General features: G+C 40.7%; 1 protein-coding gene across 1 annotated transcript in view; it reads left to right on the forward strand.

Annotated features, from left to right (window-relative positions):
- ttn.2 (titin, tandem duplicate 2) overlaps positions 1–17,240 on the forward strand; it is a 162,588-nt gene that overhangs the window by 135,714 nt on the left and 9,634 nt on the right. Inside the window, exons 209-239 of the mRNA XM_066688525.1 lie at positions 9–305; positions 467–1,054; positions 1,151–1,453; positions 1,548–1,844; positions 1,935–2,222; positions 2,426–2,725; positions 2,809–3,111; positions 3,229–3,534; positions 3,632–5,398; positions 5,502–5,795; positions 5,903–6,196; positions 6,300–6,599; positions 6,712–8,778; positions 8,899–9,201; positions 9,294–9,599; positions 9,710–10,000; positions 10,105–10,404; positions 10,491–10,796; positions 10,894–11,199; positions 11,287–11,568; positions 11,655–12,248; positions 12,342–12,629; positions 12,734–13,033; positions 13,153–13,455; positions 13,570–13,872; positions 13,977–14,561; positions 14,656–14,961; positions 15,047–15,346; positions 15,438–16,013; positions 16,116–16,421; positions 16,527–17,120. Of these exons, the coding sequence (XP_066544622.1) occupies positions 9–305; positions 467–1,054; positions 1,151–1,453; positions 1,548–1,844; positions 1,935–2,222; positions 2,426–2,725; positions 2,809–3,111; positions 3,229–3,534; positions 3,632–5,398; positions 5,502–5,795; positions 5,903–6,196; positions 6,300–6,599; positions 6,712–8,778; positions 8,899–9,201; positions 9,294–9,599; positions 9,710–10,000; positions 10,105–10,404; positions 10,491–10,796; positions 10,894–11,199; positions 11,287–11,568; positions 11,655–12,248; positions 12,342–12,629; positions 12,734–13,033; positions 13,153–13,455; positions 13,570–13,872; positions 13,977–14,561; positions 14,656–14,961; positions 15,047–15,346; positions 15,438–16,013; positions 16,116–16,421; positions 16,527–17,120 (13,953 nt within the window). The remainder of the gene's footprint in view (positions 1–8; positions 306–466; positions 1,055–1,150; positions 1,454–1,547; positions 1,845–1,934; positions 2,223–2,425; positions 2,726–2,808; positions 3,112–3,228; positions 3,535–3,631; positions 5,399–5,501; positions 5,796–5,902; positions 6,197–6,299; positions 6,600–6,711; positions 8,779–8,898; positions 9,202–9,293; positions 9,600–9,709; positions 10,001–10,104; positions 10,405–10,490; positions 10,797–10,893; positions 11,200–11,286; positions 11,569–11,654; positions 12,249–12,341; positions 12,630–12,733; positions 13,034–13,152; positions 13,456–13,569; positions 13,873–13,976; positions 14,562–14,655; positions 14,962–15,046; positions 15,347–15,437; positions 16,014–16,115; positions 16,422–16,526; positions 17,121–17,240) is intronic.

Below are 17,240 nucleotides of genomic sequence, written 5' to 3' on the forward strand. Positions count from 1 at the left end.
TATTTCAGAAAAGCCAAGTTCACCTGAGAGACTTGGGGTTACTGAGGTTACTAAAGACAGTGTTTCACTGTCTTGGAGCAAGCCAGAGCATGACGGAGGCAGCAGAATTTCCAGTTACCTGATTGATGCCCTTGAAAAAGGACAGCAGAAATGGGTGAAATGTGCTGTAGTCAAAACTACTCACCACGTTGTCCGTGGCCTCAGAGAAGGTGCTGAATACTTCTTCCGTGTATCTGCTGAAAACCAGGCTGGTCTCAGTGATCCAAAAGAAATGCTTCTGCCCGTGCTTGTAAAAGATCAGCTAGGTAAGTATTCACTATTTCTGTTTTACTTTTTATTTTATTAATACAATAATGATACTTTGCTGTTGGTGCTGTTTTTGTTTTATTTATCTGTCTAAGGTTAGACTATGCAACTTCTATATACTTATTCATTAATAAAATTTTTACTTTTTTATTCTTTCTAGATGCCCCAGAAATTGACATGAAGAACTTCCCTCACAATACTGTCTATGTCAGAGCCGGATCAAACCTTAAATTTGAAATTCCTCTTTCTGGTAAACCTCTACCAAAGGTGTCTCTTTCAAAGGACAATTTTGCTGTGAAATCAACAATGAGATTCAACACTGAGACAACTGCTGAGAGCATCATCTTTAATCTCAAGGAGAGTGTTGCATCTGATGCTGGAAGATATGACATCACTGCCTCTAATTCAAGTGGAACCACAAAGTCATTTGTGAACATTGTAGTTCTAGATAGACCCGGTCCTCCAGTGGGTCCTGTTGAAATTAGTGATGTCACTGAGGACAGTGTGACTCTTAGGTGGCAACCCCCAGTCTATGATGGTGGTAGCCAAGTCACCAATTACATTGTGCTTCGACGTGAAACAAGCACTGCTGCCTGGACAGAAGTGTCAGCTGCAGTAGCAAGAAGCATAATCAAAATCATGAAGCTGACCACAGGGGAAGAGTATCAATTCCGCATCAAGGCTGAGAATCGCTTTGGCATCAGTGATCACATTGATTCACAGAACATCACTGTCAAACTTCCTTATAGTAAGTAACTGCCTTGTGCATTTCAGGTTTATATGTAACATACATCTTGGTATATACATTACAATCATGTTGTATTTTTATTTCTTCTTATTTCAGCAACACCTGGACCACCATCAACACCTTGGGTTACTATGGTCACAAGGGAGAGTGTCACTGTCTGCTGGCATGAGCCTGTTTCAGATGGAGGAAACCATGTATTCGGATATCATTTACAGATGAAAGACAGAAACAGCATTCTGTGGCAGAAGGTTAACAAAACTGTAATTCGTGCCACACACTTCAAAGTAACAAACATCAGTGCCGGTCTCATCTACGAGTTCAGGGTTTTGGCAGAAAATGCTGCTGGTGTTGGCAAAGTTAGTCATACATCTGACCCAGTACTGGCAATCGATGCTTGCGGTAAATATATAGTTTTGATTATTTTATTTCATGATCTTTTGGTTTTGTTTGTTTCATTATTCTGCATTGCAAATATGTTCTGTGTGTATTTCAGAGGCTCCAGCAAATGTACGTGTTACCGACATCACAAAGAACTCTATAAGCCTTTCTTGGCAGAGACCTCCTTATGATGGTGGAAGCAAGATAACTGGCTACATTGTTGAGAAGAGGGATGCTCCAAATGGAAGATGGACTAAGGCTAGCTTCACCAACGTGATAGAAACCCATTTCACTGTGTCAGGCTTGACCCAGGATGGGAAATATGAATTCAGAGTTTTTGCAAAGAATGCAATTGGCTCTGTCAGCAATCCTTCTCTAATTGCAGGGCCCGTCACATGTGTTGATACTTATGGTGTGTATTATTTCAATTGCATGTAAAATTAAACAGTGTATGGACCATGTCTGTATTGTTGTTATAATTGTGTTATTATCTGCCTCGTAGGTGCTCCTCAAATTGACTTACCTCCAGAGTTTTTGGATGTTGTAAAATACAAAGCTGGAGAATCAGTGAAGATTCAAGTTGGAATCATTGCTAAGCCCCTGCCAACAATTGAGTGGTATAAGAATGGAAAGGAACTGGAAACAAGTGCCCAAGTATCCATAGAGAACACCACAGACTCTTCTGCCATTATTATAAAGGATGCTGGACGTACTAACAGTGGAAGTTATGAACTCAGACTTAAGAATTCCATGGGCTCAGCATCAGCAACTTTCAGAGTGCAGATTCTAGGTATGCTTTGGAGTGTTTTCAATGTCAAGTTCCATATTACATCTTCTTAGGAAATTAATAGATTAAATAAAAACAAACATTACAAAGCAAATGAAATGTATCTTAAAGAAAAAAGCTAAAATGTTTATATAAATGATTCAATGTAAGAATTATGATTGAGTTTAAGTGAAATAATTTTGTATGCTTTGTATTTTTTTTAACAGATAAGCCTGGTCCTCCTGCCGGACCTATTCAATTTAAGACAGTCACTGCAGAGAAGATAACAATAATGTGGGATCCTCCAGCTGATGAAGGTGGAGCTTCTGTTACGCACTACATTGTGGAAAAACGTGAGACAAGCAGAATTGTCTGGTCCCTCATATCAGAAAAACTTCAAGAGTGCCTTGTCTCTGTCCAGAAGCTTATCAGAGGCAATGAATACATATTCCGTGTTAGAGCTGTTAACAAGTTTGGAGTGGGAGAACCTCTGGAATCTGAACCTGTTGTTGCCAAGAATGCATTTGGTAAGAATAAATATAAATCAAATTGTGACAACTATTCTGTCCACTTGCCATACAGTATCTTACCTTTACTTTTTTATTTTCAGTCACTCCTGGACAGCCCAGCATGCCTGAAGTCACTATGATTACAAGATCAACAATGACTGTGGTCTGGGAGAGGCCAACTGTGGATGGTGGCAGTGATATCAGAGGATATTACTTAGAAAAACGTGAGAAAAAGAGCCTCCGGTGGTTCAAGGTCATTAAGGAATCCATCCGTGATACTAGGCAGAAAGTATCAAACTTGACTGAAGGAAGTGAATACCAGTTCCGTGTTTTGGCTATCAATGCAGCTGGAGAAGGCCCGTACTCTGATGCATCTGATTTCTTCAAAGCTGCTGATCCAGTTGGTAAGTTTTCTTCCTCTTAATCTCTCGCCATCTTGCTTCAATTATACATGAATGAATGAAGATGCACATTGGATTTGAGAAGCTAAATCTGATGAGTCCAATTAATTATCTTCCCAGATCCACCCACTGAACCCACCAAGCTTAAAGTTGTTGACTCAACTAAATCATCCATTACCCTTGCTTGGGACAAGCCTGTATATGATGGAGGCAGTGAAGTTACCAGCTACATAGTGGAAAAAATGGAGGCTGAAGAAAAGGAATGGACTGTGGTTAGTTCAAAGGGTGAAGTCAGAACCACAGAGTATGTTGTATCTCACCTTAAGCCCGGAATTAACTACTTCTTCCGTGTGTCTGCTGTTAACTGTGCCGGAAAAGGAGAGCCAATCGAAATGGCTGAACCTGTGCAAGCTAAGGATATTATTGGTATGTATTTTAAAAGTAATAATTCTATATCTTTGTGTAAAAAATATTTAATAATAACATCAGAATCTAATACATTATTTTGTTTCCATTCATGCAGAGGAAGCAGAGATTGATCTTGATGTTGTTTTGAGAACTCAATACACAGTAAAAGCAGGACAGGATGTGGAGATCATGATCCCATTCAAAGGCAGACCTGCACCAAATGTCACCTGGAGAAAGGGAGAGAAGAATATCAGCAGTGATCCAAAATACAACATCCACAATACAGAATCCTCTACACTGCTTACCATCCCACAAGTCACGCGTGATGATAGCGGGAGATATGTTCTCCAAATTGAAAATGGTGTAGGAGAGCCTAAATCATCATTTGTCAATGTTAAGGTGCTTGATACACCAGGGGCTTGCCAGAAGTTGCAGATCAAGAATGTTACTCGTGGCAATGTAACCCTATCATGGGAACCTCCTCTTATCAATGGTGGTGCTGAAATTACTAACTATGTTATTGAGAAAAGAGATGCTACCAAGAGAGCGTACTCTAGTGTGACAACTAAATGCTCTAACACCACATTTAAAGTAACAGACCTCTCAGAGAAGACTTCCTTCTTCTTCCGGGTGTTGGCAGAAAATGAGAACGGATTAGGTGAACCGTGCGAAACTGCTGAACCAGTCAAAGCTACTGAGGTGCCTGGACCTATCAAAGATCTTTCAATGAAGGATTCCACTAAGACGTCAGTGATCTTACAATGGAGCAAGCCTGATTATGACGGTGGTAGCATCATCACAGAATATCTAATTGAAAAGAAACTTAAAGATGAACAAGAATGGTCAATTGCAGGTACCAGCAAGGCCTGTGAGTATGAGGTTACTAAACTCAAAGAGCTCTCAGATGTGGACTTCAGAGTATCTTCAAAGAATGAGAAAGGACAAAGTGACTTTTCCCAAATTGGGCCAATCACTGTAAAGGACTATATTATTCCACCTGAAGCAAGCCTAGCAGGCATCCCAGGAGGAGAAATCAGTGTACGCATTGGACATAATGTACATATTGAGCTGCCATATAAGGGCAAACCAAGACCAAGTGTTCAGTGGCTTAAAGACAGTATTCCACTGAAAGAAAGTGAACAGATCCGCTTTAAGAAAACCGAAAACAAAGTTTCCTTGACAATTAAAAATGCAAGAAAGGAAGATGGAGGAAAGTATACCTTGGTACTTGATAACAAGGTCTGTAGAAAATCATTTAGTGTAACAGTTATAACCCTTGGTCCACCCTCTAAGCCAAAAGGACCTATTCGACTGGATGAAATCAGGGCAGAAAGTGTTATTATTTCTTGGGATGCACCAGATGATGATGGAGGTGGAGAAATTACTTGCTACAGTGTAGAGAAGCGCGAGACATCCCAGACAGCTTGGAAGATGGTGTGCTCCAGTGTTGCCAGAACAACATTTAAGATACCTAACTTAATTAAAGGAACAGAATATCAGTTTAGAGTACGTGCAGAAAACAGATTTGGAGTAAGTCCACCCCTTAATTCACAAGATGTGATTGCAAAACATCAGTACAGACCACCAGGTCCTCCAGGAAAGCCAGTTGTGTACAATGTCACATGTGATGGCATGTCAATTCAGTGGGATGCACCAGTGTATGATGGTGGTTCAGAAGTCACTGGATTCCATGTGGAGAAGAAGGAAAGAAACAGCATTCTTTGGCAGAAAGTAAATACTTCACCAATATCTGGAAGAGACTACAGAATTACCAGTCTTCTTGAGGGCCTGGAATATCAGTTCAGAGTATATGCTGAGAATAATGCAGGTCTGAGCCCTTGCAGCGAGGCTAGCAAACATACTTTGGCTGTCTCTCCAGTGGGTAAGTTGTTGATGTTTTATCCTGTTCATTTTATATTCTGACTTAAATTTAAGAGTGTCTTAGTTTGAGTCCTGTAATAAACACTATTGTATACTTATTCTAGATCCACCTGGTACTCCTGACTACATTGATGTGACCAGGGAATCTGTGACGCTCAAATGGGAGGCGCCTTTGCGTGATGGAGGCAGCAAAATTGTGGGATACTGTGTGGAAAAACGTCAAGGAAAGGGACGTTGGTTGAGATGCAACTTCACTGATGTTTCTGAGTGCCAGTTCACAGTGTCAGGACTTTCACCTGGTGACCGCTATGAATTCAGAGTGATTGCCAGAAATGCTGTTGGCACTGTTAGTCCTCCTTCCCAGTCCTCTGGCTACATCATGACCAGAGATGAAAGCAGTAAGTACATACCACCAGAATTGCTTTAGCGTATGACTATCTTTTAAACTTCAGGAAACGATTTAAAACCTCAATAATATTTTCTTCTTTTTAATCTCTTCTTATAGTTGCACCAACAATTGAATTCGGTGCCGAACACTTTGAAGGTCTCTCCGTCAAAGCAGGGGAAAATATTAGACTTAAAGTTATTATCAAAGGTCGACCAGTACCTCAAGTCACATGGTTCAAGGATGGCAAAGAAATTGACAAGAAGACAATGGTGGACATTGACATCACAACAGTTATTGGATCAAGCAGTCTCTTTATCAGAGATGCTGATCGTGATCATCGCGGTATATATTCTGTGGAAGCCAAGAATTCTTCTGGAACCAAGAAAGCAGATATTAATGTCAGAGTACATGGTGAGTATTCATAGTGTATATAAATAAATTTACCTAAAATGAAATATAAGATGACATGACATTTATTTTACACTGATTACACTTCATTTTATATCAATGTTAGATACACCTGGAGCTCCTGCTGGACCATTGCGTTTCACAAGTATCACTGGAGAAAAGGCCACTCTTTGGTGGAATCCTCCTGACAACGATGGCTGTGCTGCAATCACCCACTATATGATTGAAAAACGCGAGACATCCAGAATCACTTGGGCCCTGGTTAATGACAAATGTGAAGCCTGCTCATTTAACGCCACAAAGCTAATTAAGGGCAATGAATACCAGTTCCGTGTTTCTGCAGTGAATAAGTTTGGTGTTGGTAGACCACTGGAATCAGAAAATATGGTAGCACAGGTTCAATTCAGTAAGTTTTTTGTTCTGAAACATTTGATTTTCTTTACATGAAAATGTCCTTTATAAAATAATTTCTACTGTATATAAATATACTTTAATATTATCTGTATTATTTTTTGTAGCTGTTCCTGAGGCCCCTGGCACACCCGATTCCACCCATGTTACCGGAGACAGTATAACACTTGCTTGGACAAGACCAAGATCCGATGGTGGAAATGAAATTAGGCATTATATTCTTGAAAGGCGTGAAAAGAAGAGCTTGCGTTGGGTGAAAGTTTCATCTAAGAGGCCAATAACTGAAACTAGATACAGAGTTACAGGCCTAACTGAAGGGAATGAATATGAATTCCATGTCATGGCTGAAAATGATGCAGGTGTTGGACCATCAAGCAGCACATCTAGACTTATCAAATGTAGAGAACCAACTAGTGCACCAAGTGCTCCTACTGTGGTAAAGGTGACTGATACCACAAAGACATCAGTAAGCTTGGAATGGACGCAGCCAGTCTTCGATGGTGGAATGGAAATCATTGGATATATCATCGAGATGTGTAAAGCTAGCCTTGAAGAATGGCACAAAGTCAATCTTGAAACTTGTGTCAACACAAAATACACTGCAACTGACTTGGAACCTGGTGAAGAATATAAATTCCGGGTTTGTGCAGTTAATGGTGCTGGAAAAGGAGAAGCTTGTGAAATTTCAAATCCAGTTCAAACTGTAGACAGATTGACTTCACCTGAAATTGATATCGATGCCAATTTCAAACAGACACACATTGTGAAATCAGGTGGTACTGTACACCTTCATATTGCTTTCAAAGGAAAACCTGTTCCTTTGGCTACCTGGACCAAAGCGGATGGAGAGCTTGGTGTGAGGACAGATGTTCATACAACCGACACTCACAGTACTCTAACGATTGAAAACTGCACCAGATACGATGCTGGAAAGTACACCCTCAGCTTAGAGAACAACAGTGGCAGCAAATCTATTACATTCACTGTGAAGGTTCTGGACACTCCTGGGCCACCAGGACCAATTACCTTTAAGGATGTTACAAGAGGATCTATGACTCTGATGTGGGATGCTCCAGCTAATGATGGTGGAGGCCGTGTTCATCATTATATTGTTGAGAAACGGGAGGCTAGCCGTCGTAGTTGGCAAGAAGTTAGTGGAAAATGTACTCGTCAAATCCTTAGAGTTGGTGACCTTGTAGAAGGTGTGCCATACTTCTTCCGGGTCATTGCAGAAAATCAGTATGGCCCAGGTGAACCATTTGAAATGCCAGATCCAGTCATTGCCACTGAAGAACCAGCTCCACCTAAGAGGCTTGATATCATTGATACATCCAAATCTTCTGCCACTCTGGCCTGGTTGAAACCTGAACATGATGGTGGAAGTCGCATCACAGGCTATGTTATTGAAACTAAACAAAAGGGATCTGATCACTGGGTCATTGGTGGTAACACTAAGTCTCTGAGCATAACAATTGAAGGTCTAACAGAGAACACAGAATATGAGTTCCGTGTCAAGGCTAAAAATGATGCTGGTTTCAGTGAACCAAGAGAATCCTTCTCATCTGTCATCATTAAGGAGCCACAGATTGAGCCAACTGCAGATCTTAGTGGAATCACAAACCAGCTTATTACTTGCAAAGCTGGCAGTGGTTTCACAATTGATATACCTATTAGTGGACGGCCAGTTCCTAAAGTAACTTGGAAACTTGAGGAGATGAGATTAAAAGAAACAGATAGAGTGAGCATTAAGACCACCAAAGACAGAACTACCTTGTCTGTCAAGGACTGCATGAGAGGAGACTCCGGCAAGTATTACCTCATTCTTGAAAATAATGCAGGAGTTAGAACTTTCACTGTCACTGTGAATGTTATCGGCAGACCAGGTCCAGCTATTGGTCCTGTTGAAGTTTCATCAATCTCATCTGAATCATGTGTATTGAACTGGAAAGAACCAGAAGATGATGGCGGAACTGAAATTACAAACTATATTGTGGAGAAGCGTGAGTCTGGCTCAACTGCTTGGCAGCTTATAAACTCCAGCGTTAAACGCACACAGATCAAAGTCACTCATCTCACCAAATATATGGAGTACACATTCCGGGTCTGTGCTGAAAACAGATTTGGTGTCAGTAAGCCGATAGAATCTCAGCCTATTGTTGCTGAACATCCATTTGGTGAGTATAATTTTGTTTTGTATTTAAATATGTATTTATTATCTTGCAGTTATTGATTGACTTAATATATATATTTAATATTAATATTTTCTTTCTTTATTTTTTATTTTTTATTAACAGTTCCACCAAGCTCTCCCACAAGACCTGAGGTATTCTCTGTCACAGCTAATGCTATGGGCATTCGTTGGGAGGAACCATACCATGATGGTGGCAGTAAGGTTACAGGATATTGGATAGAGAAGAAGGAACGCAACACCATCCTTTGGGTGAAAGAGAACAAGATACCATGCCTTGATTGCCACTATAAAGTATCCACTCTTGTGGAAGGCTTGGAGTACCAATTCAGAGTCTATGCAATGAATGCCGCTGGACTGAGCAAAGCTAGTGAAGCATCCAGATCAATGATAGCACAGAACCCAGTTGGTGAGTAAGAAGTCCATACCTAATAGGACTTGCTGGGGGGAAAAAATCTTCTTAGGTGTAACTAAATATTATCTATCTATTTTTGTATTTAGATCCACCTGGCAAACCTGAAGTTACAGATGTGACAAGGTCAACTGTATCATTGAAATGGTCTGTACCACTCAGTGATGGTGGAAGCAAGATTGTGGGATACATCGTGGAACGCAAGCCATACAGCGATACCGGTGAGGGGCGCTGGCTGAAATGTAACTACACAACAGTGACAGATACTACCTTCACTGTAACAGCACTGGGTGAAGGAGAAGTATATGAATTCCGCGTCATTGCCAAGAATGCAGCTGGAGTACACAGCATACCCTCAGAATCAACAGGAGCTGTCACATGCAATGATGAATACAGTAAGTTCATATAGTACAATACAGTATCCTTCTTTGAATTTCAACATAGGGGTTATCATTTAGCCTTTTTTTACATGTTTTAACATTGTTTCAACATTTTGTATTTCCAGCACCTCCCAAGGCTGAGCTTGACAGTAAACTTCTAGGAGACATTGTCACCATCAGAGCTGGATCAGATCTTGTTCTCGATGCTTCTATCGGAGGTAAACCTGATCCCAAAGTCTTCTGGTCCAAGGGAGACAAGGAACTTGAGCTCTGTGAGAAGATTTCCCTGCAATACACCAACAGACGTGCTATGGCCATAATCAAGTTCTGTGACAGGACTGATAGTGGAAGGTACACACTGACAGTGAAGAATGCCAGTGGAGTAAAGACGGCCTCTGTTACTGTTAAAGTGCTTGGTAAGTCGGAAACAAAACACTGATATTTTAAATTGATGTTCTCTGAATAAATGTTCAGTCTTATTTAAATATGTATCCAAATTTGTTTTTAATAAATTTTTTAGATACACCTGGGCCTTGTGATGATAAGATCACCATCAGCAGAGTAACCGAGGAGAAATGCACTCTGTCCTGGAAAATACCCTCTGAGGATGGCGGAGCAACAATTACTCACTACATTGTTGAGAGACGGGAAACTAGCAGATTGAACTGGGCAATAGTGGACACCGAATGCAAGACCCTTTCTTGTGTTGTTACAAGATTGATCAAGAACAATGAATACATGTTCCGCGTTAGAGGTGTTAACAAGTATGGACCTGGTGTACCACTTGAATCTGAAACTATTATTGCCCGAAACTCATTCAGTAAGTATGGCATTGATGCACAGAGTGTTTATATTATCTTTGTGACAAGGATGTATGAGTTAATAATTATTCTATTTCTATAACAGCTATACCATCACCTCCTGGAGCCCCAGAAATAGTTGGTGCTGGTAAAGAACACATCATCATTCAGTGGTTGAAACCAGAATCGGATGGTGGCAGTGAAATTAGTAACTACCTGGTGGACAAGCGTGAAAAGAAGAGTGTGCGATGGACCAGAGTTAACAGGGATTATACCATCTATGACACAAGGTTAAAAGTAACTGGACTTTTGGAAGGCAGTGACTACCAGTTCCGTGTAACTGCTGTGAATTCAGCTGGTAACAGTGAGCCCAGCGAGGCATCCATGTATGCATACTGCCGAGAACCAACATGTAAGTCACACTTTCAGTATTACTTAAAATCAAAGTTTATCCACAGATATACGGACATAAATGTGTTCATGATCTGATGTGCTTTTCTTTCCCCCAGATACTCCAGCTGCACCATCCATCCCCCGAGTTGTAGATACAACCAAACACAGCATAAGCCTGGCATGGACAAGACCAATGTATGATGGAGGTGTTGATGTCATTGGATATATTCTGGAAATGAAAGAGGAAGGAACAGATCAGTGGTACAGACCTCATACCACCGCAACCTTGAGGAATACAGAATACACTGCTACCTCTCTTTTAACCAACAAAAAGTATTGCTTCAGAGTAGCTGCCGTTAACGTTAATGGAACCGGTGAATTCAGTGAGGCATGTGCTGAAATCGAGCCTATAGAAAGAATTGGTAAGTTAAAAATCTGTCTTGATGATATTTGTATAGGGTTGTATAACGTTTAGATGTAATATTAACATGAGCATTATTTTTTCCCAGAAATACCAGATCTTGAGCTTTCCGATGACCTGAAGAAGACTGTGACCGTGAGAGCTGGTGGTTCACTGCGCCTCATGGTCTCTGTGTCTGGAAGACCTACTCCAATTATCAACTGGAGCAAACCTGGCGTGGACCTTGCCAGCCGTGGATTTATTGACATAACAGACAGTTACACAATTCTCACAATTGACAAAGTGAACCGCTACGATGCGGGTAAATACACGCTTGAAGCTGAGAATCAATCTGGCAAGAAAGCAGCCACCATCATTGTGAAGATCTATGGTAAGCCTTAATTAAGTATTTATTTAATAATACATTTGTCATAACTATATGGATGTGCATTTCATACAATGTTTTCATTCTTTCAGATACTCCTGGCCCACCTGCAGCAGTTAAAGTTAAAGAAATTACTAAAGATTCAGCAACAATTACATGGGATGTTCCAAATATTGATGGTGGAGCACCTGTGAACAACTATATAATTGAGAGACGTGAAGCATCAATGAGAGCCTACAAAACTGTCACTGCTAAATGTAGCAAGACCTTCTACAGAATCACTGGCCTGACAGAAGGAACAATGTACTACTTCAGAGTTTTGCCAGAAAATATCTATGGTATCGGTGAGCCACGAAGAACTAGTGATGCTGTTCTGGTGTCCGAAGTTCCTATGGTTCCCCAGAAACTGGAGGTGGTGGATGTTACCAAGACTACCGTGTCCTTAGCCTGGGAGAAACCTCTTCACGATGGTGGCAGCAGACTTACTGGCTATGTCATTGAAGCTTGTAAAGCTGGTACAGACAGATGGATGAAGGTTGCCAATGTCAAACCAGCAGTACTTTCACACACCATTGTTTCCCTGAATGAAACTGAGCAATACCTGTTTAGAGTAATAGCAACCAACAGTAAGGGTGCTAGTGAACCAAGAGAGCTTGTGACACCTGTAACAGTACAAGAACAAAGAGGTAATTCAAATAATTAATAATCAATTTTTTAATTATTTAAATGACGATGCCTGCGCCGTATTTATCTATTTTTGTCTTTCTTTCTTTTTGTAGTGATGCCTAAAATCGATCTGGCTGGCATTCCTCAAAAGATTATCAATGTACCAGCTGGGCGACCCATTGAACTTAACATCCCAATTATTGGCCGTCCTCCTCCTGTTTGTACTTGGTACTTTGGTGGCTCCAAGATGAAAGAAATTGACCGGGTCAAAATTGAAACTACTGGAAAATACACCAAATTGACCGTGCGTGAAACCACAATAGATGACAGTGGTGACTACATGCTTGAAGTTAAGAATGTCACAGGATGTACAATGGAGACAATCAAAGTTATCATTCTTGGTATGCATCTCTAAATACAACTATTGCAGCATTTGTACTGGTAATCGATGCAGAGTTTTAGGTGTCTATAAAAGTCTAATTGAATGCCTTTTGTTTTAAACTAGACAAACCTGGAGAACCTACTGGACCTATCAGAATTGATGAAGTGGATGCTACATCTGTCTCAATTAGCTGGGATCCACCTGAGAAGGATGGAGGTGCAACTGTTAGTGGTTATGTCGTTGAACAGCGTGATGCACATCGCCCAGGATGGCTTCCTGTATCTGAGTCTGTCACAAGACCCATGTTCAAGTTCACCAGATTGACTGAAGGAACTGAATATGTGTTCCGCGTTGCTGCTACAAACCGCTTCGGCATTGGTTCTTTCTTGCAGTCTGACATTGTAGAGTGCAAGAGTGCCAAGAGTAAGTTACTTTCTTATGTTAAGCATTTAGTTATGTTTAAGGTATATAATATAATGACAATAAATAATTGCAATAACATTTGTTGAAAACGATTTGAATATTGTTTTGTCTGTGAACAGGTATCCCAGGGCCACCAGGCACACCAGAAGTATTTGATGTCTCTCGTGATGGCATGACAATTACCTGGCACCCACCAGATGAAGATGGTGGCTCTAACGTGTCTGGATACATCATTGAACGTAAAGAGGTTCGATCTGATAGATGGATTCGTGCTAACAAGAATCCTGTCACAATGACAAGATACAGATCCACTGGCTTGATTGAAGGTCTGGAGTATGAACACAGAGTCACTGCCATCAATTCAAGAGGCACTGGTAAACCCAGCCGGTCATCTAAACCTGCAGTGGCTATGGATCCTATCGGTATGTATTTTTATTTGTATTAGTACATTATAGTGTGTTATCCAAAAAATCATACTTGCTTGCATAACATGAGCATTAAAACATTGTTTTCTTTATCCACATTGTCTTGAACAGACCCACCAGGCACCCCACAAAACCCAAGAGTTACAGATACAACAAGAACCTCAGTTTCTTTGGCCTGGAGCCCACCTGATGAAGAAGGAGGCTCAAAGGTTACAGGATATCTGATTGAAATGCAGAAGGTGGATCAGTTTGAATGGACAAAATGTAACACTACCCCAACAAAGATCTGTGAATATACTCTTACCCATATGCCTCAGGGTGCTGAGTACAGATTCCGTGTAATGGCATGTAATGCTGGAGGACCAGGTGAACCTGCTGAGGTCCCAGGAACAGTGAAAGTTACAGAAATGCTGGGTAAGTCACAGTATACAATTTTGAAATAAAGACTGTACATTTACATCTTCATAGTTATTTCAAAATATGGAATTATTTACCTGACCCTTCTTTTGGTCTTTCAGCATACCCTGATTATGAGCTGGATCCAAAATACCAGGAAGGTCTTATGGTTAGACAGAGTGGAGTCATCAGGCTGTCTGTGCCCATCAAGGGCAAGCCTATACCAATCTGCAAATGGACAAAGGAAGGCCGTGATGTTTCTCATAGAGCAATGATCGCCACCTCTGAAACACTGTCAGAACTTGTCATTAAGGAAGCTGACAGAGAAGACTCTGGAACTTATGATCTTGTCCTGGAGAACAAGTGCGGCAAGAAGGCAGTGTACATCAAAGTTAAAGTTATTGGACGTCCTGATCCACCCGAAGGACCACTTGAATTTGATGACATCCAGGCTCGCTCTGTAAGAGTGAGTTGGAGAGCACCTTCTGATGATGGTGGCGCTGACATTCTTGGTTACATTGTTGAGAGACGTGAAGTTCCTAAGGCAGCCTGGTACACCGTTGGCTCTAGAGTTAAAGAAACATCGCTGGTGGTCAAGGGTTTGAAGGAAAATGTTGAGTACCACTTCAGGGTGACAGCAGAAAACCAGTTTGGAATTAGCAGATCCTTAAAATCAGAGGAATCTGTCATACCCAAAACACCTCTTTGTAAGTATCTTTATGTATCATATCTACTTTTGAAAAATGTAACATCTGGCTTGCTGGATTTGATGTTATTTACATTTCATATTTATATCAACAGCTCCACCAGAACCTCCAAGCAATCCACCAGAGATCCTGGATGTTACAAAGAGTACTATCAGTCTATCTTGGTCCAGGCCTAAGGATGATGGTGGATCTCGTGTGACTGGATATTACATTGACCGTAAAGAGACATCTACTGACAAGTGGGTCAGACACAACAAAACTCACATCACAACCACTATGTATAGTCTCACTGGCCTGGTGCCTGATGCAGAATATCAATTCCGCATCATAGCCCAAAATGATATTGGTCTAAGTGAGCCTGGCCCTTCATCTGAACCAGTTATTTGCAAAGATCCATTTGGTAAGTAGAATTGTTTTGCAGCTTGACATGATTGGACATGTTGCCTTTAACAAAACAATTACTAACTTCTCTCTTGTCCCTGTAGACAAACCAAGCCAGCCAGGCGAAATTGATATCATTTCCATTACCAAGGACAGCATCACCATACATTGGGTGCGCCCTGAATGTGATGGAGGGAAGGAGATCTTGGGATACTGGATTGAATACCGCCAATCTGGAGACAGTGCATGGAAGAAATGCAACAAAGAACGCCAAAAGGATAGACAGTTTACCATGGGTGGTCTCCAGGAGGCAACTGAGTATGAATTCAGAATCCTTGCTGAGAATGAAACAGGAATCAGCAGGCCACGCAGAACAGCTATGGCAATTAAAACCAAATTGAGTGGTATGTATAATACTAAATGTTTAAATTATGCAGTGTTTACACTGAAGCATTTCCTTTTTAATCATATATATCTGTCTTGTATTTTTAACAGCTGGAGAAGCACCAAGTATCAGGAAAGAAATGGAAGATGTCACCACTAAACTTGGTGAAGCAGGTCAGCTGAAATGCCAGATTATTGGCAGACCTCTTCCTGAAATTAAGTGGTACAGATATGGCAAGGAACTAATACAAAGTCGCAAATACAAAATGAGCTCTGACGGCCGAAACCATTCACTATCTGTGGTAACAGATGAACAGGAAGATGAAGGATTATATACTTGCAGAGCAATCAATGATGCTGGGGAAATTGAGACCAGTGGGAAACTATTCCTGCAAGCTGCTCCTCAGTTCCACCCTGGATTCCCACTGAAAGACATATACTATGCAGGATGTGGAACAAGTCTTCGTCTGCATGTTGTATACATTGGACGTCCAGTGCCACAGATCTTATGGTTCTATGGCAAGAAACCACTACAGCCATCTGAGAATGTTACTATTGAAAATACTGAGCACTACACTCACCTGGTAGTCAGGAATGTGCAACGCAAGACCAATGCTGGAAAGTACAAAGTTCAAATCAGTAACATCCTGGGAACAGTTGACACTAGTCTTCGTGTTGAAATACAAGGTATGTGTTCTCCAAAGCTTCAGTTGTATAAATCTGCTTCATACTCTTTTATAACGATTTTAAGTATATTAAAACATATTTTTCTTGTCTCTTGGTTTTCAGATAAACCAACTATTCCTCAAGGACCAATTGTTGTTGATGCCCTATTGAAGAATTCTGTGGTTATTAGCTGGAAAGCTCCAGCTGATGATGGTGGAGCATTGATTACTAACTACATTGTAGAGAAGCGTGAGGCCAAGGAAGGTGAACAATGGCACCTGGTATCTTCTGCAATCTCAAGCACATCTTGCAGAATAGTAAACCTTACAGAAAGTGCTGGATATTACTTCCGTGTTTCTGCTCAGAACCAGTATGGCATCAGTGAAGCACTGGAGATATCTTCTGTTGTCATCATCAAGAGTCCATTTGGTAAGTTGTCCTCATGTATGTATGTATGTGTGTAAGCTGCACAAATCACATCCATCACATTAAGATACTTGACATTAATTTCCTATTCACTATTTTGCTTTACAGAAAAGCCTGGAACTCCTGCCCAGCCTGTTGTTACTGGGGTAACAAAAGACTCATGTGTTGTGGCTTGGAAGCCACCTGCCAGTGATGGTGGTGCCAAGATTAGAAATTATTATCTTGAGAAACGAGAGAAGAAACAGAACAAATGGATATCAGTAACTAGTGAAGAAATTCATGAGACAGTCTTTTCTGTTAAAGGTCTCATCGAAGGCTCTGAATATGAATTCCGTGTAAAATGTGACAACCTTGGAGGTGAGAGTGAATGGAGTGAAATATCTGAATCTATTATTCCAAAATCAGATGTAGCCATCAAAGCACCTGCATTCAAGGAAGAACTGAGAAACCTCAATGTCAAATATAAGAGCAATGCTACATTTGTATGCAAAGTCACTGGCCATCCCAAGCCTGTGGTTAAATGGTTCAAGCGTGGAAAGGAAATTATGCCTGATGGTGAAAAGGTCAAAATACAGGAATTCAAGGGTGGTTATTACCAACTTGTAATCACTTCTGTCACTGAAGAAGATTCCACCGTCTACCAGGTCAGAGCTACAAACCAGGGAGGATCAATTTCAACAACTGTCTCTTTGGATGTTGAAGGTAAGTACAAAACAGAATCATCAGGGTTTACATGAAGAAAAAAAAAAAAAGTTGAATCCATATTTTCTATATTTTATTGTTGATGTATTAATTGATTCCATGTTACATTTTTTCTTTTCC

Source organism: Amia ocellicauda, chromosome 16 (assembly GCF_036373705.1).
Source record: "Amia ocellicauda isolate fAmiCal2 chromosome 16, fAmiCal2.hap1, whole genome shotgun sequence".
NCBI lineage: Eukaryota > Metazoa > Chordata > Actinopteri > Amiiformes > Amiidae > Amia > Amia ocellicauda.